A 24,561-nucleotide genomic window follows, 5' to 3' on the forward strand; every position below is an offset into this window, starting at 1 on the left:
CCAGCAACTGATCTGCCTCGCCCAGGAAGAGCGCAATGATGGTGCCAACTTGGGCCAGTGAAGCGACGTCCTCCACAACTAGACTGAAGAACAAAAGAAAAAAAAAAAAAGCACAGCAACTTGTCTGTTCCCCTTCCCCCAATTCCCCAGCATTGTTCCCATCCCCCAGTTCCCCAATTAAAAAAAAATCTTTAAAAATAAATAAATAAATAAATAAATAAATAAAGTGTACAAGTCAATGATTTTGGTATATTCACAGATTGTGAAACCATCACAACAAAATTTAGAATATATTAATTACCTCAAAGGGGACTTGTACCCATTAGTAATCCCTCCCTAACCCTCCCACCTCACCCCACCCCAACCTCCAGCACTAGGCAGACATTAATCTACTTCTATAGATATGCATATTCTGGACATTTCCTATAAATGGAATCACACAATATATGTGGTTTTATGACTGGCTTCTTTTACTTGCCATAATGTTTTCTAGAGTCATCCATTTTGTAGCATGGATTTCTTTTTATTAATTTAGCATTTATTTACTGCTTTTTTATTGTCAAATGTTATTTAATTATAGGGATATACAACTTTTTATTTATCCATTCATCTGTTGGTGGATATTTAGGATGTTTCCACTTTTCGGCTAATATAATAATGCTGCTATGAATACTCATTTACAAGTTTTTATGTGGAAGTATGTTTTTACTTTTCTGGACTGTATACTAAGGAATGGAATATCTGGGTCACATGGTAACTGTTTAACATTTTGAAAAACTGCCAAACTGTTTTTTAAAGTGGCTGTTACTTTACATTCTTATCAGCAGTGAGGGTTCCAGTTTCTTTACATTTTCATCAACGTGGATTATTGTCTGTAAATTTGTTTATCGCCATCCTAGTGGGTGTGAAGTGATTTCACATTTTGGTTTTGATGTGTATTTCCCTAATGGTTAATGATTTGAGAGCTTTTCATATGCTTGTTAGCCATTTGTCTATTTTCTTTGGAGAAATTTCTGTTCAGATCCTTTGCCCATTTTTTTTTTAAATTGGGTTGTCTTTTTGTAGTCTAGTTGGATGAGTTCTTTATACTGGATACAAGTCCCTTATCAGATATATGATTTACAAATAGTTTCTCCCATTCTTCGGGATAATATAATACTTTCTTCATTATATTATTATCAGCACTGTTGTGAGCAGGACGTGGCATTCTCACACATGTTTGTGTCTCTCCACAATCTCAGACTTTATTAGAATAAAGCCATGGATCTAGTCCTACTGACTCTGTTTACCATGGGCATTAACCTAGGCTCCAGCCAGAGAATAGTCTCCAGTAGTCGAGGTAGAGCAGTTTCACACAAGAGGGTCACACAGGTTTGCAACCAATTAAGGATGAGAGAGAGAGTCTGGTGTTCAATGAGAGTCCCTCAAGTGCTGGGGTGCATACTTAGGGCATCAGGCCAGGCTGGTGAGATGGTCAGGGGGCGAGGCTTCAAGCACTCTGTTTAGGATGAGTGCAGGGCGCTGTCAACTCATCAGTTGAGGCCTGAGCGATGAGCCATCAGAGAGCTCTGATTTTTATGCTTGAGACTGGGTGTGGTGCACCCATCTGCAGTCCAATAAAGCCGTCCAGATAGTCACACTCCACCCTGCGTCTTGGTGTTACCTGTTTAGGGCATTCACTGGGTACGCCTTTCACGTGATGCTGTGGCATGACTGTCACTTCATGACTGACATACCTATCAGAATTATTAGAGTGAAATTTGGGGTTCATAATTAACTCTATACAAGCACAAAAGTTTTTAATTTTGAAGTCAGAGTAATCTACTTTTTTCTCTTGTAGCTTGTTCCTTCGGTTTCATATCTAAGAAACTGTTGACTAGTCCAAAGTCACAAAGGTATACTTCTATTTTCTTTTAAGATTTTTATAGCTTTAGCTCTTACATTTAAGCCTAACTGCTCAGTCCTTTTTGCCAGCGTAGCAAAGAATTACAGATTAGCAAAGTGAAATAAAGCAAGTAAACTTTATTGGAATACATTCTAAAGGAAAAATGGGCCAAGTCGAGAGAGATAATGACCCGAAAGGGTTTGAGGTCTGATGTTTTATGGAAGATTTTGAGCCAGCCTGCACGTGATGTGCTGATTTTGGTGATTTGATTGACATGTTTAAGTTATATAACCTATTCCTTTCTATTCATGTGCTTACACGTAACGCATACAGAAAAACCAGCGGGGAGCAGGGTTAAAACCACAATGGTAATTTATTGTAATTGTATTCTAATGAAGGTAAGGTTAGGCCAAGGTCAGGCTTTGACTTTATACCCAAGCACCAAAAACCTGATTATTATGGTCAGACTCTACTTGCTTCTTGTCAGGATGACCTAACCACAAGCCTCGTAGGCTGGAAAGTCACCACAGAGGCACGGTAGACCTGCACGGTGCAAAGTACTGGTGGTATTGTCGCCCCTCCCTCCTGTCACTCATGCATGACTTCTGCCTAACATATGGACAGTTTTACTTTAATTTTTGTATTCAGTGTAAGAAAGGGATCTAAATTCATTCTTTTGCATGTAGGTTTACAGTTGTCCTGAATATTATGTTTTCTTTGTTTTTTTTGTTTTTCAGTAATACACACACATTGCTCATAAAAAAAGGGGTAAATCTCTACTTGGGGAGATTAGGGAAGCTTTATTTAATCTACAGCATTTGAGAATTGCCTGAAGTGTGAATAGAATTTGGATGCGTAGAGAAAGACTAGAGATGACAATGATAGCTAGAGGTGGAAAAGAGAAAGGAATAAGAAACTTAAAATAATTATTTCAATTTGGCTGTAGCATGGTTTGCAGAGAACCTGGGACCTAAATATAAGCAGACATTGAGAAAATGGTTCGAGTGCAAGAAATGTCTTTGGGAGATGCCTCAGAGTTATACCCGCCTGTAGGAAAGTGCACTGTTGTATTCGTAAACCAATTCTCTAGAGTCCTTTGGTTAAGGGCTGCTTTGGATTGTGTGTTAATTCCTCAGAACTTGTAGCCTGTTATGATATTATGGATACCTTCTTCAAAGGGACTTGGTTTGCTCTTCAGTTGAGAACCGTGGGGTGTAAAAACTAATACAGTGCAGAAAGTGGTCTAGGATAATGACCTCGTTGTTAGAGCTGACAGTAGCTTTGATGTCACCTGTCCTTAAAATTCTTTGTTATTTTTAGGCCCAGCAGTACTCTCATTGATTTCTCATTTATCTCATTCTGGGAACATCATGATCTGTTAGCAATGCCATAGATCCCTGGGCGTCAATGCCCCCTGGCTGTCATTCGATCTTGGGTGCCTGTTTTGGCACTTAGAACGATTACATCCACCTTCCCTCTTATAGCTAAGTGTTGCCATCTGGCTCTGCTATGACAAAATCCCATCATTCCTATCGATACTAGTGAACCAGTTTCCTAAGCAGATCCCTAACGCCATGATCAAATCTGGTCTATAAAAGATAACCATAGCTGAGTTTCTCAAGATGAGGTTGTTCTTATTAGCACATTTTTTTTTGTTTTCTGGAAGAGTGTTTTCAGGGCCACCCCAGGAATATAGTGAACTGCTGGATTCTCTAGTGTCATTTAATCTTATCTAGCATACTCATCTCTCTAAACTTTTGATTCCTCATCAAAACTTTGGACAGGTATTTTTGCCTCTTTTACTCTAGGTCATTCTCACCCTGTACCCTCCACCAACCCAATCCCCACTTAAAAGAAGTATCCCAATAGCCTATAATAACTGGCTCCAGATGTCATTAAATTCTGTATCATAAGTGAGTGGTCCCATATCGGTCAACTCTCTTTTATCTGGCCTTATATTCAATAGTCCTCAGATCCATTCCCAAATATAGTTTCACAGTCCCTGCCTGTACGTATTAGCCTGGGCCTGAAGTTCTTTTGATCATGAACTTTTCTTCCAAGGGAAGACAGAGTATTTCCACAGTTGGGTTGTACTGAGAATTGACCATAATTGGCCTAGAATCCTAGAAGGAGATGGAGAGAGAGATCTTGTAGAGGGCAGGCTTCATCTGCTAGACACCTGCCTGAGGCAGGGCCTCTGCTTATCCTGTAAGCCACGGGAGGCTGTTTGCCTCTCTCCAGGGTACAGGAGCCATTTCTGCAGGCCCATAGGTTTTAGGAAAATCTGGGGATTCAAGATCTCACATATATCCATCTGGTGTCTCTCTTCTAGATCCTTCCCCATCCATGCCTGACTGTAATGTAAGAGATCCAATAAGGCTGTGAATTTAACCTTCTTTGCAGTTTGGTTCCTTGCACAGCCAGGTCCTGAGTTTGGTTTGCATCACTACTGCCTTTTGGTTGCAGAAGACTAATGTTTCTATACATGGTATTATTTTTCTTTAAAGCCTGTTATTTTACATGATGCCCTGAGTTGGGTATTGCCTGAATTGAGTATGTCATTTTTCATCCTTCAGTGCATTGATGGCTTTTCACAGTAACCACTGTCCTGATAATTACCTTCCTTCCTGCAGTGTAACTCTCTCAAGTCCTTGAGATATTACGTGACCCAATGCAAACCGTTCACCTTATGCTCTTCCAGTTCACCACAGGTAAGAATGTTACTAATGGAGCTACTTCAGAATGCCAGGGGTTAGCACCACCCCCACTGCCTGCCAGCAGTGGAGCCCTTGTTGTTATTTGGCCAGTGAATAATCAGTTAGTGGGGTAATTACTTCTTAGAATAATTTTTTGTACCAACTGTCTTAGTTGCAGTTCCTTTGTAAGCTGATGCTGAGACAAGACTTTGAGCTCAGTAATGTGTTTGGGAGATACAAGGAACATGGCTTGGGGAGGAGAAGTTACACAGAAAAAGGATGGCATTAGTAAAAGGTGCTTTATTAAGCTAGTTAATAACATGGATCACTGGAGCTTAATCTCACTGGGACATTCAGGTAAATCGTATAAGACATACATCTCATACACTAAATTTCATGAGTTATTTGTTCAGGGCTTTTCCCCAAGCAAATATTAATTCCTCAGCACTTGTGACCTGGTTTGTACACAGACAGAAAAGCCTTCTACAATTTAAGGGAATAAAAAAAATAGCCAGAACTGATGTTAGAGCATCCTGGAGGGCTAAAAGAGATGGTGGAACACTGACAGCACCTGCCACAGGGAAGAGGTGAAATTAAAGTTAACTAATGTTAGGCCATGGAAGGCACTGAATGCCATTCAGGGACGTTTTTGGACTTGATTATCTCTTGCCCAAGAGAGTTACACTGAAGTGGTGTATAGGATAGACTGATGAGCAGAGACTGAATTGGGAAGTGCAATGGAGACGGAATGTAACAAGGTGACCTTTCTCCTATTTCCAGCTCTGATCAGGTCCTGTAGCTGGTCCTAATTACTAAAGCCACTTTTAGAAGGGTTCACTAGATAGGAAAGCATTTTAAGCATCCTTCAGCAATAATGTTTCATATAAAAAGTGATTGAATTTTCAAAAGAACTGGGAACTTAGAATACAGGCAAGCATTCCCAAGGTTACCTCAAATACAATAGAATAGTTGTCTAGGGTGAAAGAGGAATGTGAAACCACTTTTTGGAATAACCTGAAATCCACTTAGAAACAGAAGAGTAAAAACTGACAGAAAATATTGTCATACCTTAATACTAATTTGTAATAGATGCATAATTTGTTATCTCCACAGAGAACATCAGTAGGCAAATTCAAATTAGACTAACTCAGTTCTCTCTACCCACACACACAAATTTTAATCCCCTACCAACCCTTGGCCGCTTGCATTTATTTCTGGGATTTAAACTCAAAAACTCTCTTTTCCAACTTTCCAGTGTAAGGACTTCATTACTGAGTCAATTGTACATTGGCTGTTCCTTTCTTTTGGAGGAATTCTCTACCAGTATTCACAGCTATTGCAACAAATCCAGTGAAAACATTTCTGTAGGGTGAAGCAGATTGCCAGACATATTTAGGTATTGCTGTGTCCACAGTTGAGACAATTTAAGTTTATTTCAAAAAACTTATAATCTGTCATGCAATAGAGTTTTTTCTGTTTTCTCCTGCGTGTTAAAAGAAAAGTGATGTACTGATACATGAAGTAGTGAGAAAAAATACTATGGTTTAAACTGTTATCTCTCTCTTACACATGTTTATATAAAGTGAAAAACAACTTCTGTGGTAGTAATCAGTACATACAAACCTCTAGCTTTGGGTAAAATACCATCGTATCCCTAAAATATTACAATCCTGTTTCCCAGTTTGCCAAGATTAGAAAGAATCATACTTTTCATGTGGCTCTCTCCTATGGCCCTACAGATCTCCCAAATTCTAGGAGAGTTTATTCATGTATAAGAAGTGAGGTCTAGTTAATCTTTTCATTTTCTGGAAGAGTGGTGCCTCTCAAGGCTGGAAAAACCAGTCATACCTGCCTCTTAATTCTGGCTGCTTAGTTCAGTGCCACGTTATTATTATATCATTAGCCTATGCAAGTACTCTCTTTCTTTACTTAATCCTGCTTTCTACTCACGTTCCTCTTTCACCCTGGACAACTATTCTATTGTATTTGAGGTGAAAAGCTTTCATTTGAATATGTTCTTGGGCACTGTAATTGTGAATATGTTGTTTTTGTTTTCAGAAATGATATTGTACCATATATTTAATTTTGGTCTTCACTATTTTTTCATCAGCCCAGAGTTTTAATAAATGTCTGTTGCTGCATGTACATTTGCTCTCAGTACTAACTTCTGTGACTGTAGTATTTAATTTTTAGTGATTACTCTAGTGATTACCTTCAACTACCACTAATTATGCTATGATAAACATACTTATATATTTCCAGTTATGAACCTGCTGAATATTTCCCTGGGGTCTGTGTATTGGCAAGTGTGTGTGTATGCATGTACATGTCATAGGGTATATGCATACTTAATTTAAGTACCGGAAGTTTGCCCTATGTAATAGCTGTGAGAGAACCTACTCTCGTCAACAATGTATAAAGCTTTATACTTGACAATACTTGAAAAGATAGAGCTTTCTTATTTTTGTCAGGTTTTTTTAATTTTTTTTAATTGAGGAATTGGGGGAGTGGAACAGACAAGTTGCTGTCCCTTTGTTCTTCAGTCTAGTTGTGGAGGACGTCGCTTCACTGGCCCATGTTGGCATTATCATTGCGCTCTTCCCGGGTGAAGCAGTTGCTCACTGTCCATTGGATGGCTACTCACGGCGGCTCAAGGCAGCACGCAAAAGCTCACGTCCGCTGCCGGCCAGCCCCACTGCAACCTATTCCATCACCAGCGACTCACAACAGCCCAGCTCCAGGTCGAGCTGTTGTCCACCATCTTAGCTGTAGAGGGTGCAGTGTCACTGGCCCTCATGTGGGATCCAAACCGGGACCCTGCTGCTCAGAGCTGGCGTCCCAGGCCAACTGAGCATGCCACTCAGCTGGCCCATCATTTTTGTCAGTTTTAATGAGTCTAAAATATTCCAGTGCTGTTTTAGTCTCTTTGAGTTTTAATGAGCTTGTGAATCTTTTCATACACTTGTTGGTATGATCCTGTATCCTTGAGTACATTTTTATTGGGGTGACTTTTTTTAAATTATTGATTTGTAAGAATTCTTTACTTAGTCTAGATATTTTTTCTTTATAGGTATTGACACTTCAAAAACTATGTCCAAATCTGTCATCCATCATTTTTGTCCATCATGTCCTTTGTTGAGTAGAAATCATATTTTCATATGCTTACATTTACTGATTATTCTATTTATATTTTGCATTTCAGGTTATAATTTAAGAAGTTTTTTCCCAGCCTTAGACCCAAAAGATATTTGTTTGTACTGTATATTAACTTTATAGCTTTACGTTTTACATTTAGATCTGTTGCCTTTGGGGATGAACATACTTATAAGGGATTATGTAGAGACCCAGTTTTATTTTTCTTCATATAGTGAGGTGGTTTTTCTACTGAACAGTCCATCAATTGCATGGTGATTTTGGATACACCAACTACTTGATATTTATTCACCCATATAAACATGGTTTATCTTCAACTCTGTATTCTGATACATGATCTATTAAAATATACCATCAGTATACTTTACAGTATTAAAGTATCCCATCAGTATTACAGAGTATAGTACCCCATCTAAGAGCATCAGCTGTGCTTCCATTTATTCAGAATTTGTTTTGAGACCCTTACAGGGAGCCCAGCTAGCAGAACAAAGTTGTGGTTCAAAGGATCCATTCCTAGCACTACAAAGCAGAGTGGACAAGGAGTCCTCAAAAACTAAGAGACAATAGCTTAATAATGACTCAGATAAGAATTAAGTGTTCTTTAAAGTTTTGGTTGAATTCATTTTATTCCTCTGGACTAAGGATTTGGGGCATTTACATTTCTGCTCCCATGTTAGTTTGAGCCATGTTTTTGTTGTTGTTGCTGTTGCTATTACTTTTTATAGGGGAGTGATTTGTTGATTTTTTTGGTAGTAAATAAAATTGTTATATTTTTGTTATCAGAGTATACAAATTTTCTAGAATTAATTAGGAAGGCTTTAGTTTTCTGTGCCTGGACACTCTATTTTTAATAAGAATTTTATGCTTATACATGGAATATAGGTTCTATTCTTTATATAAGCATAAAATTATGGAAATTAAAACAAATTCATAAATCTTAAAGAAGTAAAATTCACTGATAATCCTCCTTGAGAAATAACCACTGTTATTTCAGCTTTTTAAGGTATCTTTCCCCAGCTTTGTGCATGTGCATATATTCTTTGTGAATATATTTGTGCATAATATGTATATAGTTATTAAATAACATATACTATAATATATGCATATATTTTTTTTCAGAGTGGGAAATGTAGTTAAATCATTGTCTTATAATTCAATTTTCCCACTTAGTGTATTATGGATATTTTTCTAAACCATTAAATGTTCTTTTTAAAATGAATTTTAATAACTAGATAAGATTCTATCATTTTTCTATTCCACAATTATTTTTTAAACCTTATTATGATAAAATTCTGGAAGTGGAATTACTGGATCAGTGACTTAAGTACCGTCTTAGAATTCTTAAACATATTGCCAAGTTTTTTTATGATGGTGCCAATATTTTTTCTAGGAAGTCAATTTACTCTTCACTGTTTTTTGGATTATTTTGTTTTAGTTGTTACCCTTATTAGCAACTTGCAGTTGTGTAACGATCTTATTTTGGTGTGTGGGTGTGTCTCTTGTAATTACTGAAAGATCCTTTGTTCTGGCTAAGCAAATTGATAGATTTTTGTATTCAAGTTTGGAAATAGGAAACAGAATAGGGCTGAACACTGAATAGTAAAAGAGATGAATTTTATGTGCTTGAAGAAAATCTGGAACAAAGAAAGTAACTTCTACAGCTACTGTGTGAATTGCAGTGTATTTTGTTTATTATAACATCTGGGAGTCTTCCTCTTTTAAAAGTGGATGTTTAACAATTATTGTTTAATAACTGACATAAAAACTTTGTCTTAAGAGTTATTATATACTGTCTATTTATATGCTTACAATTTTTTTCTTCTCACTTTATGATTCTTTTTTAAAATTTTTTTCTATATTTTTCGTTACTATATTTCTACTTTCTCAGAACATATATATTCATTGATTTTTTTCTATTAACTTATAAACTACATTTAACTTAAATTATTACTCTAAAATTAACTATTTTTAGTATATGTTAGATTCTTCAAATATATGTTAGAGATGATACTGACTTTGAATATATGTTTTTTAATTGTGGGAACCATATCTGTTTAGGTATATGTAGCTCTTAGCTTAATTCCATTTCCTTTTCATTTTTAGCTGCTTAGGAAATGTGCAGTGTTTTGCTTATTGGATCTATGAATTGTAAACTGGCATAGAAAAATATACTCAAAGTCATATTTTAAACAAACATACTCAAAGCAAACATATAAGAAAACATTCTCAAAGACATAAGCAAACATACTCAAAGACATATATTTTCCATGGATTTTGAGAGTATCTTCATATAAAAGTATTACATAAATATTTATAACACCCTCATATTCTTCTGTATTCATACCACCCTCATATTCTTGGGAATATTGGCTTAATCAGAAGGATACATGATAATTAATATCCAGTATTTTTTCTATTACAAAGTACCTAAGTATATAAGTCTAAGTTCATTTGTTCCATATATTTTGGAGCTGAAAGATTTATGTTCTCAACATAAACTTAAAACTCAATGTGATGCATTATAAGGTTTGTATTACTATGCTAACAGCGGCTTTGGTTTATTATTCTGTGGAATATAATATGTAATATCCAGGAATCTTTTTTTTTTCCCTTCAAGCCTGCAAGGAAAATGGTTGTTAAGCATTGTTATTTAGTTAATTTCAAATATTTTTTTCTTTTTCTAAGAAAAGATTAATGAAATTTTTCTAAAGGTTGTTAGAAATAACAGGGTAAGTTTAGTAGACATTCTGGCTTTTTGCACACTAATGATTGTGTCAGATCCTATTTAAAGGTATGCAGAAAAAAATAAAAGCATGCAGTTCTTTTAAACAGTCTTACAGAAAGCATATAATAGATCTATCGGTAAGCTAATATTAATTAATATTAGCTAATAATTAATAATTTGTGAGGATATATAATAACTATAAATAGAATAATCAATTAATAATAATAATTAGAAAATTATATTGTAATAATTAATATTGGTGAGATTAGAAAATTAGAATTTTCTCCCAATTTGTGTAGTCAAATATTCTCAATTTAGGTCAACAGCATAGAACTTCCTTTCTAACCACACTAATTTGATATTCTAAAATAATTGCTTATAATTGTAAATCAGTACTACAGAGTTATTTGAAAAGAATAGTGCCTGTGCCTTCATAATTTTCATACTATATATGCACTTACATGCTGTTTGTAAGAATCATGAAATACAAATACACCATACAAAATTAATTAGTGTACCATCTTAACTTTATTCAAGTCAGACATTCATGTATATCACATATAACTTATACTTTTCAGCCAATTAATACAGATAAATCTCAGTTAGAAGCTATTGGAGTTGCTGATGAGTATTAGATACAGATTTTCATATATAGGATTCTAATGTCAAACCAACTTTGAGCCACCAGGAACCATTTCCAATGAATTGTAGCCCTGGGTAGAATAATATATTTAATTGAATTATGAAGGTGTAATATATTTTGAAAAACCAAGCCAAAATAATATCCTTGTGAAGTGTTAAATGACATTAATGAGCCAGAACATAAATTACAAAGATTTGTACAGAATCATCTTCTTCCTTTGAATCTCTACAAATTTATTTTACACATTACACGTCTATAATAAGAAAGCACTCTTCTCCAGGTTTCTGTATGAAGATTGTGCTTCTGCCCACGTCAGCACTTCATCAGAACTTCTCTGTCATAGCTGCTATAAATCCTGTTATCAACTTCAGTAGATAATGGACTTTCTGTATTTTACTGGACCTTTCAGCAGCATTTGATATGCTTAAATACTGTCTCCTTCAATAACGATTTTCTTCTGTGATGTGTATCATACTCTGGGGGCTTTCTTCTTCCAATTCGCATTAACATGTACAGTTTAAATATTCATTTATTTCATACTTTATGTAAGAATTACTAATTCATAATTTAATATACTTAAATATTGTATCTTTTAGTAAAAGTACAAAGTTAATCAGAGTTAGGGCTATAGACTTTATTATAATTAGAGGAAGGATAGATGGTCTGACTGGATCAATAAGTAGTCCTTTTTATATTGAAGTCCTTCTCTATTAAATGATACCCTCTGAGCAGCCTAGATATTATATCAACTGCTCAGCTCACTCTCCCTCTTGATGCAGACACATATGCTTGATATCATTTTCTTCTCCTTCTCCCTTCATCTTGAAAACACAGAGAGAGAGAGAGAGAGAGAGAGAGAGAGAGAGAGGAACTTCTAGTTCTAAACTTGAGTCGTCATCCTAACTTAAAATGTGACTAGCATAGCCCTGACTGAGCCATCTGATGTTTGCAGGCTTCAATTAAGCCATCTGATGGGTCTCTATGTTCAGGTAAGTTATTATGAAATCTCTAAAACACAATGATTACTTTAAGAGACTGTTCAAAGTTTATATTTGTCTCAATAATGTGTGTTGTTTAGAATTCTGATTTAAGAAGTAGCAAGTCTCCTGTTAGTGGAAGCATTCAGAACCATTTTAGTTAGAATTCAAACCTTCTGTTATTCATTTGTATATTCAACAAATATTAAGAACCAGCTAGTGTTGTATCCCCTGGTACTAACGATACAATGGTGAATAAAAAACAATGTCCTGCCCTCATGGAAATTACATGCCACTTAAATTTATTTTAGTTCAGAGCCTTCATATGGGCCAACAAGACTTTGCAGGTGCTTGTGGTATTGATTCTTCAATGTTCTTTGTACACTTAAGTCGGTTCCCTCCTTTAAATCAGTGTCCTCATCCATAAAACAAGGATAGTATAATTTATTCTCTCTGTCATACAAGAATGAAATTAAATATGGCTTTTGAGATTATTTTTATATGCTATCTATATATTTGAAGTACTGTGGCACCTAGCATGGTATTCATATATCATTGAACATAAGAATTATTAAGATAAATAGTTACCATATCTATATTGTGGAAATCCTATTCAAAGATATATTTGCAGCATCTTTTTCATTGTTTAAGTGAAAATTTCAAGCTTGTATACCAGTTAAGTATTTTAGACTTTCAGAAGATGGACTCTATTTAAGAATTTTTAATCTTCATGAATGTATTGTGACAATATTTTTATGAGAAGAATCATTCCTTCTTAATGGAAATTATGCTTCTGCTGTAACATTTTGATACTTTTAATAGGACAAATGTACCAAAAGTAATAAATTTATTTATAAAATTTACTTAGTCTCAGCAGTTGTCTTCCCAACATGCCATTGAGTTCGTACGTTTTTAAATTAAATCTTTGTAGTGCTAATAAAAAAGTTTTATGTTTGCCCAAAGTGAGATAGAAATGTATCTGCACATGATGCATTTTGCCTCTTGTTTTATTCTCCAAAACTAGTTATCATTTAAATGCAGAGCCTTCACTTCTCTGCTGCAAAAACAGATTTATGTTATTAACTACATGCCTAGCAGCAGAATTCAGGGTGCTAATTTTCTAAGTTTATGTCAGTATATTGACTCAAAGTGAATATTTAAGTGGTTCTGAGGAAAATATCCCATTAGAATAAAAAGGCCCGTTTAACAAGCTTTTCTTTGGTGGAGAATATTGGATGCTTATGATTTAAAAATTAGGCCACTACAGCATTGCATAATGAGATGCCTATATGTGCATTCAACGGATTATGCAAGGTAACAGGTAGAATGTTCAGAGCAGATCAGATATGTGTAATTTTACCAAATGAGACTTCTCTTCATTCTCAATTATTCTGTTTACCATTCTTCAAATGAAGTTGGAGATATTTTTTTCCCTGCCTGCCTCCCTTTCTTATTTACATTTAGTTTAACTTGAGTAATTAGTTAGGGCAACATACTATAATATATGTATACTCAGTAACAAGTTATACAAGGAACCAAACTAGGAATTATTCTATACCTATAGATTTATCATGATTTTCTTGTTTCTTTGTTTTATGTTATCTATTTTGAGATTATCTTTTACTTTTGGGAAAAAATCTGAATAATAATAGGCTATCTCATTGCTTTATTAATTAAGTATGTACCAATAAAATTCTTCTTAATTTAACAAGGTGTTTGGTCTTTTTGATTCTATCTCTCTGAAATGATACCTTATTATTTCCTATTCCTTTTATCTATTTATCATAACCATGTTTTGAAGAAATAAATGAAGAAAAAATTTTTTCACATAGTTATATCACTTTTAGATTATAGCTGGGATCTGTTACAAATGGAAGCAGAAATAAATTAAAGAATTAACTAATTTTACTATGAGAGTGTATAGTGGTATTGTGAGATTATTTAAAAGGTAGACAGAGTAAAGGGAAGAGAGGAAAACAATTCTACATACATGTAACTAGGCACTTATGAATTTAGGAAGCATAGGTAAAGGTATAGCTGTTTCACTGTTCAATGTTATTTGAGTGCTTCCTTCCCTCGTCCCTATTATGAGCATATTTAACATTGATTTTAAGAATTTTAAATTTTTCCCCTTAAATCACGCAAGCTCTGTAGCTGCTTAGGGTCCTAAGGTATTTAGGGTGTGATTGTTTTTTCCTCTTCCTTTTCTCTCTGATGATACAGAGGTGAGCATGTATGTCTGAGGATAATACATACATTTCTGTTGCTACAACTTTTCTTAAGGTTTGGCCAAAATTTGAGTAAGTTATCAGGATTTATCACTGCCATTTGAAATTATAATTAGCTTTCTATCAGCCCTTTCTATGCTGAGAGAACAGACTGTCTGTTATTATTTTAAAATTCCAAAGATTTTTTTTTAAATAAATGTTTATATTCCTGTTGCATTCTAAAAAGTTTCAAAGGGAAGCAGATATACATTAGAGAGATTTACCTTAGAGCCTTGGGTGTTTGGGTCAATTTACCAGCAAATTATCTGATATTCTTATTTAGAAAAGCTATTTGATTGCCTTTTTTTATTCTCTGAGAAAAGAAAGCCATCTGATTCCACAGTGACTGCCAGTTGCTGTAGGAATTAATTGTCTTTTTTCTAACTTTCTAAGCCCAAAAGGAATTCAGTTATTCGGCCTACTTTATTTAGCTCTCTATGGAAACAAAAACTCACTGTGTGTGTAGGTGGGGAAAGGTTTTTAGAGAACCCTTAGTCATAAATGGATTAAGTACTATTCAGAGCTCTTTGTACTTCCTATCGCTTTAACAAACATTCAACTTTAATGGGACTGCCCAAGGGATCCTTCCATGGAGAAATATTCTTAGGTGCTGTCAAGCATTAAACTGTATGCATACACTTTTGGCAGTTTTACTCCTTTGCCAAGTATTTTCCAGTAGGTAAAAGTTTCTGCCCTATTTAAGACAAGCGCACAAATAAACTTATCCTCCAGTGTGAAATATTTAGATGTATGTAAGCCTTATAATTACAGAAATTGCATGATGAAATAATCAAACCTGTCATTAATTCTGCTATTAAGCTGATGAATTCTATTTGCTACTTGCTTTTACATAATAGGAACTGAACCTGAAATATTCCAACTCTTCTATCTCGTGTTATTTATTTGAATTTTTTTGTATTTTAATATACGATTTAAATACCGATATATAAAACCATTCTCTGATATATAATATAGAAAAGAGCTCAGTAAAGAAAAAAAACATACATGTATTAAAAGATGAACTGAAGCATATTAAAAATTTTAAAAGGCTATTGAGCAAACATCGATTTAAATCAGGCAGCATCAAACCAAAAAAATATTAGAGTCACTCTGCTGACAAAAACTAGGGAAAAGACTTTACAGAGCAGACATGGAAGTAAAACAAGGAAATTATTTCATTGGCTATAACTTAAGCAGTTGCCTGATTTGGGAAAGTCTAGTTGGCTATTTGTGACCAGTTGTTCTTAGGTTTTGATTTTTCAACCTTGAGGCATTTAAAGGAACTTACACTGAGTTTGCTTACATAGGGTGCCAATGCATTAGAGCCACCTCAGTCTAATGGCCTCTTTATTTAATGCTACTGTAGAGTAGAATATTTTGCAGACTGTCTCTGTTCCTATGGCCAGGATTAGTAGAACAGCAAGCTTCTTCTGTCTCGTGGTCATTTTATGAGTCCTTTTCATTGGGTCAAGGAGTGTATATATGAATTACATGTGATGAATAGAAAAATATTTGTCACTTGGAGTGTCTTGCTTAATGAAAGCTTTCGGTTAGACAAGAATCAGTTGTCTTCCAAAGGGTTCCCAGGAGAAGTATCTCATGACCCATGTGGGTATTTGTTCTAAGCATCTGAATATTGGTTATGGTATATAGTACAGTTGGTGTGGCCACAGGAGGAAAATCAAGAACTAGATTTGGAAGGAAGTTTATTGAGCTCACAATTATGGGGGTACCACATGCCACATAGGACCACAGGGGAATAAGTGTTTTGGTCAAGTGGCAGAAGACGTAAGGAGAGAGGGGAAAGCCTGAACCAGATCCTTTGTTGGGGTTTTTGTGGGAAAAGCAAGGCAGGGCAGAGCCAACCATTTAGGAGAGAATAGTTTCAATGATTCCCGCAGAGTTTGGGCTGTAGGGGTGATCTCTAGTTGTCTGGCATGGCCCTGGGATGCTTTAGCACAGGGGAAATATTGGTTTGGGGTGTGAGAGAGAAGGATGTGGTTAAGGCTGTAGACTCGGGATTGGTTGGTTTGCATGTGAAAGACATGCTCTAGGCCCAAAGCCCTTTGCTATCTCTAAGAATTGCCTTGTCCTGGAGGGTCCAGCCCCTCCCAGGCCAGCAAGATGGCTAGCAAAATATAAAAAAATAAAGTAAGAAGGCTTGGTTCCAGTCCTCAGTCTATGCAATGCTGGGCAATTACTTGATTTCCTAGGTATTAGATTTTTTGTCAGTAACGTGAAAATGAGAATACCTATCTTGTGTTTATTGGACTGATTAGGGCGAGAAGAGTTAACATTTGTGAAAAGGCTTTCACAAGTATAAATAGTTGTCCTCAGGAATCATTACATCTAAGGTGCCCTGGAAGTTTATGAAAAAGAGAACTCTTTAGCGTATAACTAATTCTTGCTTAAACAAAACTTCTCATTGAGCAGGAAAACTTTTCCATTCATCACTTTGTAATTCATCTAGCCACTCCTTGGAAAGGGCTTATGAAATTACCATGAGGTAGAAAAAACTTTCTGTTTTACTCATCCAGGCTATAAGAACAGATATAGTTTGCAAGGTATTGTGCTCTGCAGAGCATATATATATGATTTAATATTTGCTTTACTGAATGATTTTCTACATTGTATATTGGTAAATTATATTTACATGATATTCCATTTTAATGCCTAAATAAGATATATTAAAAAACAAAACAAAACATGAGCTTGAGGAGTTGAAGAATGCTGGGTTCAGTGCCTGTTATGTAAAAGCAAAACTAACTGAACTGACCAACTTTTAGCAGAATTAATGACAGGTTTGATATATATTTTCATCATGTGGTTTCTACAATTACTAGGTTTATGTATATAAAAATATTTCACAGCAGAGAATAAGTTATGTGTTTGTTTTGAATAGGGACAAAAACTTTACCCTACTGAATATATGTGGTACAGGGCTAAAGTTTCCTAAAAGTGTGTGTATATGTAGATTAGTGTTACACATTAATTCCTATTAACTCTTCTCCTTCTGTGTTACTGAATCTTATAATATTTTAAAGTTCAAATCAAGTTCCCCTTCTTGACAAACCTCCCAAGCCACCCCAGTTCATGAGTTTTGCTATCCTTCCTTCTAAGGTCCATGATATGCTAAGATGAAAAGTATTTAGATAGGTAACTTTATGTGATTCTCTATGAGATCATTGGCTCACCTTTGATAAACCCATGGGTGTGTTTGCAAAATTCTATTCACAGAAACTCTCTGTTACTTCAGGAAAATACTCTTTATATTTCAAGCAAGCAACTTACAAATGAAAATTTTGGATACATATTATTTTTAAATTTGGTTGCTGAGTAATATAAATTCTTTATTTGTGGAAATGTGCAGGAGGTGATTGAAAGTATTTAGTGTCATAACAGTCCTGTAGACTGAAGAAAGTAGTCGTTCTGCATTCCCTATCTCAGTAAGGCCTTCTCTGCACACCTTATTTAAAATTGTAACTCTCTTCTCCATCTCCTTGCCTTAATTTTTCCCATTGTACTTTCTACAATATTATGCAAATTACTGATTTACAATTTTTATTTTTGTCTCCCTTCATTCTAAGTAAGAGCCATCAAAGCAAGGAGTTTTTATTTAGCTAGCTCACTGCTATATTCCAAGCGTCCAGAACAGTGCCTGATAAAAGTTTCTTGAAAAAGTTTAAGGTTTTATTTATCTGTGTCTATTTTCTATCAAGATAGACATGTAAATATGTAATTGAATAGTGGTAAATATACCTCAATTTATGGAAATTTGGATATGAGGACAGATGGGTAACCAGAGTGCATTTGTCATTGGTCCAGTTATTTGATCAGATAATGGATGCCATTTTACATTCTTATGGTGTACCAGGAACTATTTAAAGTGCTTTACATGTATTAACTAATTTATGCCTCACAACAATCCTATGAAATAGCTACATTTTACATTTGAAGAAATGAGAGTTTAAATTAAGTGCTTGTGCTTTATGTTTTAGTCATGCAACTAATAAGTAGGAAGGCAAGATTCACCAGGACAGCCAGTATGTCCAGAACCCATACACTTAACCAAAAGTTCATGGTTAAAATCTTGCTGCATTGTTGCTTTGACTAGCTTCATTTGTATCTTTTTTTATACATTTTTCTTGTTAAAGTAGAAAAATTGGGAAGTAATCATTTCTGTTTAACCACTGTGGTTTTATAATCATTTAATTATTATTATTATTCCTTTTTGCAGTGGGATGCCATTACTGAAATGGATGAGCACAATAGGCCCATTCACACGTACCAGGTATGCAATGTAATGGAACCAAACCAAAACAATTGGCTTCGTACAAACTGGATCTCCCGTGATGCAGCTCAGAAAATTTATGTGGAGATGAAGTTCACACTGAGGGATTGTAACAGCATCCCATGGGTCTTGGGGACTTGCAAAGAAACATTTAATCTGTATTATGTGGAATCAGATGAGTCCCATGGAATTAAATTCAAGCCAAGCCAGTACACGAAGATTGACACAATTGCTGCTGATGAAAGTTTTACCCAGATGGATCTGGGTGATCGTATCCTCAAACTCAACACTGAAATTCGTGAAGTGGGGCCTATAGACAGGAAAGGGTTTTACCTGGCTTTCCAAGACATTGGGGCATGCATTGCCCTGGTCTCAGTCCGTGTTTTCTACAAAAAGTGCCCCTTCACTGTTCGTAACTTGGCCATGTTTCCTGACACCATCCCAAGGGTTGACTCTTCCTCTTTGGTTGAAGTAAGGGGCTCTTGTGTGAAGAGTGCAGAAGAACGTGACACTCCTAAACTGTATTGTGGAGCTGATGGAGATTGGCTGGTTCCTCTTGGAAGGTGTATCTGCAGTACAGGATATGAAGAAATTGAGGGTTCTTGCCATGGTAAGAAAAAAACATTCAAATAATTTATCATACATTTAAATGATAGTTTTGGTTTTTTTTAAGTTTAGAACTATACCTTACACATTGTTATGATGATGAAATACCTATAATTTTCAAGATGACACGATGTGTTTCTTTGTGAATAATTTTGTGAGGGTTTATTAATGTAATAAATATATACGTTTAAAATTTTTACATATCCCCTGAAAAAGATAAGCTATATCAATTGTGTTTTGATTTAGGACTCATGATCAAAATACAAATATAGAAATACAATTATTGCTTGGTAAATAGTAACATAGAGGTATTTCCCTCTCTGGTTAAATTATTTATAGATTTGTTTTCTATAGAACCATATTGAAGTTATTGACTTTTTTGTTGATTCTATATTTATACTCATGAAAACGAATGAGAATAAATAAGGAAAAAAATATATAAATGGGTCTTAGGTAATGGATGTGCATTTTTAAAGATTTTATATATTTATAAAACACTTGGGTTCTTGAGTATTGAAAAGTTCGCTAGAGCCTCCAACGATGATTATGTTTGGTCATTTGAAAATATTAATATTTGCATGAAAAGTCTGTAGTATATTTTTATAAAGCATGATCCAGCTTTCTGCCACTATTTAATCGTTAAAATGTTTCATTGAAGTTTACCAATATAGATTGAATTCAAAATTTGTATTCACCTATAACAAAGATTTAGAATGGAACAAAAATAAGTCACAAATAGTCCTTTGGTGGGGAGGTCACTATAAAATATTTTACATTGGAAAATGCTCTAAAGAAAAATTCACATATATGAGTTCAATGGGACTGAAGAGACAGTAAGAGCTTGGGATGAAACATATTAGACATACTAACCATGTAGTTTTATTACATTTTAAATTAGAAGAAGTTGGGCATTAATTGGTAAAAATAAAGTTTTAAAAATATTTAAACAATAGTTTTATAGCCTAACAATTTATGTGATTAACTACTATTAAATATTTGTATTTTTTCATGTCATTGACCACAGAATTAGAGGTAGTGACAGTCACTGATGCCTAGATATTTTCTTGCTTAATATATTTGTTCTGTGAAATTACATTCTTATATATAAATGCCTTACAATTCCTTCCACTGTTTGAAAAATTTGATTTTGGACAAATGATAATTATTATCAGCTTATCTAGAGCTACTGCTAGACTCATCTATTTTTATGGTTTGTTACCTTTATTATAATTTATTTGATTGCAGAAACATGAGTGAGTACAATACAAATGTTCATATCTTCTTGTAGTGAATAGCAGAAATTGGAAGAATTAAGCTTGAATTCTAAATCTGTGGCTTACTTTAAAATCATAGTTTTCTTATCCAAAAGTAAAGTAGTGGTTATAATCAACTAATGATAAAGTACATGGAAAACTATTAAAAACAAGCAGATATGCCTGGCTCCAACTGAATACAATACCAAAAAGAAAAAGCTATTTACAGACACAAGGTGAGTCAGAGTGCATCTTGGAGACATTTTTAGAGATAGGGATCTTGCACTGACACCAGTCATCATTTTACAATATTTAAGAGTGGGTTTTGGTGTTTTGTTTCATATTGCCCCTTCCTATCCTCTGAAAATAATTTTGATGATTGACTCTATTGCCATCTATCAACAACTTACCTCACAACCAAATCTCTGAACTGCATATAACCTAAATGACAGATTAATTGGAATTTATATGACTACACCATACCTCAAGTAGTAATGTGACTCTCTCTCTCTCTCTCTCTCTCTCTCTCTCTCTCTCTATATATATATATATATATATATATATATGTCATTTTTTTTCTTTTAATCTACTCTGTTAGGACAATTAATTTAGTTAAGCAATTATTTTTCGGCATCTAATATCTGTTAATTGCTTTGTTAGTTGGTAGAGATAAATATAAATAAAGCATATATTTCAGTTATCTATTGCTATGAGGCAAGACAGCCCAAGGGTTATTAATTTAAAACCACAACGATTTGTGATTTCTCAGGGCTCAGCTGGGTAGTTCTTCTGCTTAATGTAGAGAAGCGGTTCTCAACCTTCTTAATGCCGCAACCCCTTAATACAGTTCCTCATGTTGTGGTGACCCCAAACCATAAAATTATTTTCGTTGCTACTCTATAACTGTAATTTTGCTACTGTTATGAATTGTAATGTAAATATCTTTTTGTTTTCCGATGGTCTTAGGCAACCCCTGTGAAAGGGTCATTCGACCCCCAAAGGGGTCACGACCCACAGGTTGAGAACCACTGAGAGTCAACCAAAGTCACTCACACACCAAATGTTTTCAGCTGGGAGCTTGACTGGAGTTGGGGTGTTCAAGAAGACCTCTCATCTGCAAGGGTCTTGTTCCTTATGGCCTCTCATCATTTAAAAATGTAGTTTAAACTTTTTTACAGTACAATGGCTGCTTAAGAGAGAGTTTGTCACATGGCCAGATATAAACTGAGTATATGACAGGACTACACAAGGGGTAAACACCTAGAAGTATATTGATAGGGAGTTGACAGTATACCACAGTCCACTCTCTAGATTCTCACGGTGAATGTCCCTCCATCATGCAGAAAAAAAAAACATGCCCTCCCAAAGATTTATCCCATGCAGCATTGTGTTTAAGAGGAGCTCATTGAAATCAGTCCAAGAGAATTGTAAAAGATTCTCTCATTCCTAATGGTGGGTACACAGCAGTCACTGGTTCATTATGATTCTGAAATCCAGCTAGATATTGTCAGGATACATTACTGTGGGGCAGGGGATGTGCTTTGATTGGAGCCCATTATGCACTCTAGGAACGGTTCTGTGTGGCTCCTGGCTTCATCACTCTACCCTCTGACACATCTCCTCATGTTGAAGAATTGCCCATGGGCTAGTTGCCAGTTTCAACAGCTGAGAAATGTTCTTAAATTGATTTACAACATTCTGAAGTATTTTTTCTATTTTCCAAATTATCAAAGATAATAATCTTACCAGTCGTCCTCCCCAGTACATAACATATGTTGACTTTTAATATCTCCAGTAGCATTTTCTTTACTTCTCTTCCATCCTCCACTACTTGCTACCCTTCCAGTTCTGTTCAATACCAAAGTAAATGCCATATGTTTGGCTTTTTGCTATAGTGGCACCCCTTGCCTTATACAAGTTATTTACTTACAACCTGAAAATATGGTCTAGACGAAGTTGGTGGCTCTTCTGCTGGTCTTATCTGGGATTACTCATGCAACTACTATTATTTCGATGTTTAACAAAGCTGGACATCTAAGATGGCTTCACGCATATGTGGAATATTTGAGGTCCTAAGGTTGTTTGCTGTGTTTTGGGGATGTGTGTGTATGTGTGTATGTGAATAAATCCTGATAACAATTCTAATGTGTCTCACTTAGGAAATTCTTCTTTTTTTTTTTTACTTCTTTCTGGTATAACCATTAAAAGTAGCAATTCACCGTAACATTTGAAGGGCTTCACTATTTGACCTTGTCTTGTTCTTTTGTAACTTTTGTCAGTTCTATCTCCTGATTTTATTACTTTTGAACAATCCATGTATGTTTCATATCTCCTGCTTTTTTCGTATTTTATCTAGCTGCTTTGTGTCCCTTTCTTTTTCTTTTTTCTGTGATGGAATTTTATTCATCCTTCAGAGTCTAGCACAAATGTCATATATGTGGGTCTTCACAAAGGCAACCGCTCCTCCTCTGTGCTATAATTTGTACTTATACAAATTATATTTTTAAATTATTTATTTGTCTGTTTCACCAGGGTTGTCAGATAAAAGGAGTGCATGTAAAAATAAGGTGTGTAATGACAGGTGAGAGATTTATTGATGTGAATGATCATAAAGCACTGAGAACCAGTCTACTGAGTAAAGGTAGACACTGTTGGTAAACCTATGGCATGTTCGGTTTCCTCTCATTCCTTGAAGTAGGAATGTTTTCTTTGAGAAGGGATATGGTGTTTTTGATCTACAAAGCCTTATTAAATATTTTTATCCCTCATTTTATGAATCAGGATACTAAGTTACAGAATATTATTCCTTGGGGCCTCTTAGTAATGAATACTAGATTGAGAACTAAAGTCTAGATATCTCTCAACCTGGTTTATGTTTTCTTCCATACTTCCCTCCTTTCTCCCATTTTTCACTTCCTTTCTTTCTCTTACTGTTTCATTTCCTTATTCCAGGCATCCATGCCCTTACCTTAGTGCTTTAACTTTTCCTGCCTGCCAAAGAGTGCAGAGGAGCCCTAAGTTACTGATCATTAATTAGGCCTTTTTGCCCTGTGTTTATTTTCTGGAGTCTAATATGGACACCATTAGAACAGTATCTACACATTGATTCTGAAATTTAGGTTACTGAGAATGATGGAAAAATATATAGATTTATCTGGAACTTTGCTGTTAGATATGATAAATAGGAATAATTACAAGGAGGTTTTAGGGATGTTCATAATTTATTTGAATGGATTTGAGAATCTTGGTCTATTGTGTGACAAAAACACAATAAACTGGGTTAAATAGAAGAAATCTGTATTTACCCATACTGTCAATATCAACTGAATAATGTATATTTAGTGTATTTAAATTAATTTATTGTATGCTGAAGGTTGTACTACTGAATGCTTGAACATGTGGTTCCTTTCTCTGCAATATTGCTAAGGTATATCTAGATCCAAATTCTAGAAGCACAAAAGAGGGAGACACTCTTATCTTTGCTATAAGTCATATCTAAGTAGACATAAACATTATATTAAGCTGATATGCTAAAATTTAAAACCATGCACAATAAATTAGGTTATTCTATTAAACATAATAAGCAGTACTTTATGCTTGGCTCAAGTCTCAATTTATTTTTCTTAACTATTTTTATTTTATTCATAGGTTTCTAATTAAAGCTATCATACTTAGGCATATCACTGTTACAGACTTAATTTTTAATTTCTTAATTTATTTCACTAAGGGTTTGAGTTAAAAAAGACATTGCTTTATAAAGCATTAATTTACATCAAATCGTCTTACACTTCTTATAGCTATGAATATTTCAACACTATGGGAAAAATAATTGGAAATAATTAACATGCAATATTGAATGCAATTTTTGTTCAATTGTGAGTATTGAACTGACATATGAATCCCTAATAAACTCCTCTTGGATATTAATTTGGAATAAATCTCATTAAGGTAGTGGCACTTGTACTTAGAGATATTAGTTAGGGTTTGGGATTTTAGACCTGCTGGGGGGTTAAAAAATATATATTTATGCAAAATTTTTAAATTGTATCATGTGATATCCTTGCA

At 34.7% G+C, this 24,561-nt stretch overlaps 1 protein-coding gene across 1 annotated transcript in view; it reads left to right on the forward strand.

The window, feature by feature from the left end:
* The window catches only part of LOC109376202 (ephrin type-A receptor 6-like), a 174,314-nt gene that overhangs the window by 138,236 nt on the left and 11,517 nt on the right, over positions 1 to 24,561 (forward strand). The window contains 1 exon segment of the mRNA XM_019632008.1: positions 18,584 to 19,247. Within this exon segment, the coding sequence (XP_019487553.1) occupies positions 18,584 to 19,247 (664 nt within the window).

The sequence above is a fragment of the Hipposideros armiger genome, unplaced genomic scaffold (assembly GCF_001890085.2).
Source record: "Hipposideros armiger isolate ML-2016 unplaced genomic scaffold, ASM189008v1 scaffold_1064, whole genome shotgun sequence".
Lineage (NCBI taxonomy): Eukaryota > Metazoa > Chordata > Mammalia > Chiroptera > Hipposideridae > Hipposideros > Hipposideros armiger.